The sequence below is a fragment of the Atta cephalotes genome (assembly GCF_000143395.1).
Source record: "Atta cephalotes unplaced genomic scaffold scaffold00008, whole genome shotgun sequence".
Taxonomy (NCBI): domain Eukaryota; kingdom Metazoa; phylum Arthropoda; class Insecta; order Hymenoptera; family Formicidae; genus Atta; species Atta cephalotes.
This window is the reverse complement of record NW_012130072.1, coordinates 2,588,123-2,590,357: the sequence shown is the minus strand read 5'-3', so window position 1 is coordinate 2,590,357 and position 2,235 is coordinate 2,588,123. Positions and strand designations below refer to the sequence as shown.

Here is a 2,235-nt window from a genome sequence, read left to right as displayed (position 1 = left end):
TTTTAGATTTTACATTTAGCTTAAAAATGACAAATATAGACGAATAAAGTTCGAAAAAGTGCAAATATATCGGATCATAATTATCTACCAATAGAATAATATATTCAAGATCTTCAAATCATTCTCATTAAGGGATGATCAATTTCAAATTTCTTGAATATCCGGCTACATACTTTTTCCGACACACGCTGTACAATGTGTGAAAAATGAATAAATTCGAAAAATGTGAGAAGAATAAGTTGCATGATTTTTCTTCGCACATTACATTATATCGATATTTTAAAGCAATATAATATAATCAATGTTATTCTGTAATTTGCAAGTGGTGTAGGATTTATCAAAATCTATTTTTGCATGTTTTACTATTATTATTAGATATGGCTAATCTGAGCGTTTTTTTTTAGTGTAGAACACAGTCAAGTACTAGGTTATATATATTATATATTATATATATTATATATATTATATATAATCATATTTAAATCTAAATGTTGAATGTAGATAATGAATTTTTTTGGCAAATCTCAGAACAACATTGATTGTTTTGATTCCGGGTTATTTATATGTAATCTGCATAATCACGATCCATATAAGAGTATTACAGATCTCAGAAATACAGACGAATCCTCGATAATATTTCAGCCTATCAATTATAGTGTACAGTGTAAATTAGAAAAAAGTTATCTCCCTGTCGCATAGCGTAGGATCTCTGATATTTCTCTATTAAAACCATGAAAAGAAGGGTTTTTTAAAAGAAAAGCATCAAAGACAATCCTTCGCCGCCTCGTCTTCCCCATAAAATTCAGATAAAGGAGCCGGTTGTCCGCACATCACGCCAGAGATGCCGTTTGTTTTTACCGAATGACCGAAAGTATTCGCGCAGGCACTGAAATCCTTAGTTATTTCATTAATCTCTATACTCTCCTCGCAGTTGGTCGGCAACTTCATATTTGATACGGAATATATGTTATCACCAACAACATTGTTCTTCAAGGATGTAGTCGCTGATGGTCGATTCAAGTAATAATCCTAAACATCAATATTATTCAAATTCAGACTTTATATTTCTGGATATATTCTATTTGAGTTTCAATATTCACGTCAATTATATATATTAATAATGATAAAAAAGAATTGTGCATTTTTTGAATAAAATATAATTTCTCAGAAATACTATTCTTAGGTTTATTAAATTTTTATATTATATATAAAATAAAAACATTAAAAAATATATATATTTGTCAAAAATTGTTTAAATTATTAATTTAATGAGAGGATTTGCAAGAATATGCTATATATTTTAGGCTTTTTATGTATATGTTACATAATTATACTTTTAATAATATCTTAAAAGATGATTACCTTATCCGCGTTAAGGGGAGAAGAAATTTGTGTTTGTGGTGTTTGACTGCAATGTGCCAAGGCTATTAACTCTTTCTGACTTTCTCTAGCGTCAACTAAGAATATACTCTCTTTCACTTCTTTTGCGTTATATTCATCGATTCTAAAAAAAAAAAACATTCAAAACATAAAATATATGTACACAAAGATTTATAGAGAGAGATTATTATTATCTCGGTATCTCAAATCTGATTAAATTATTGACTTTTGAATTGGACTTGTATTCGCCATATTACTTACTTATCATATATGACCGCGTGCAAGCCGAGTTTCTTCAGATACTGGATAGTATCCTTATCATTGTTGTCGTCTCCCCAGCAGAAGATAATTAATCCCGTGTCCTTGACTAACTTAACTTGAGACGGATCCCGAAGAATATCTTCGGTATGGACGTTAATTCCTAAGATATCCGCGGTTAATGCGTGTCTCATGGCCATTGGTACGGTTTGACATCTTGGGTCGTGATAAGTAGGATACTTCGATGTAATGCCTTGTGTTAAAAATACCACTGGATATTTATTTTGTTTGAGACGAATCATTGCACAAATATCCGGATTGAACGAAGAAAATACGATTTTTCGATCACCCCCGTATTCTAATACCACTTTTAGAATAATATCTAGATACATGTTGAGATCAAAGGGATGATTGAGTTCAAATGTGCCATCCTGATGACAAAAAATTAAATTAATTCATTATTAACTGTTATTAAAAAGAACAGTATATAATATTATTAGAATTCTCTTATTCTTACCTTCAATTGCATAGTCCATTTAATTTCAATATTGCATCCAACGTGTTGCTCCAGTTCTTGCAGAACAGTTTGCAATGTAG

The 2,235-nt window shown here is 30.1% G+C and overlaps 1 protein-coding gene across 1 annotated transcript in view; it reads right to left on the bottom strand.

Moving 5' to 3' along the window:
* Nucleotides 1–762: 762 nt before the first annotated feature.
* The window catches only part of LOC105627339 (glycerophosphocholine phosphodiesterase GPCPD1-like), a 9,689-nt gene continuing 8,216 nt past the window's right edge, over nucleotides 763–2,235 (bottom strand). Inside the window, exons 11-14 of the mRNA XM_012208625.1 lie at nucleotides 2,156–2,233; nucleotides 1,642–2,069; nucleotides 1,363–1,504; nucleotides 763–1,029 (exon numbers count right to left, since the gene is read on the bottom strand). Coding sequence (XP_012064015.1) covers nucleotides 763–1,029; nucleotides 1,363–1,504; nucleotides 1,642–2,069; nucleotides 2,156–2,233 — 915 coding nt within the window. The remainder of the gene's footprint in view (nucleotides 1,030–1,362; nucleotides 1,505–1,641; nucleotides 2,070–2,155; nucleotides 2,234–2,235) is intronic.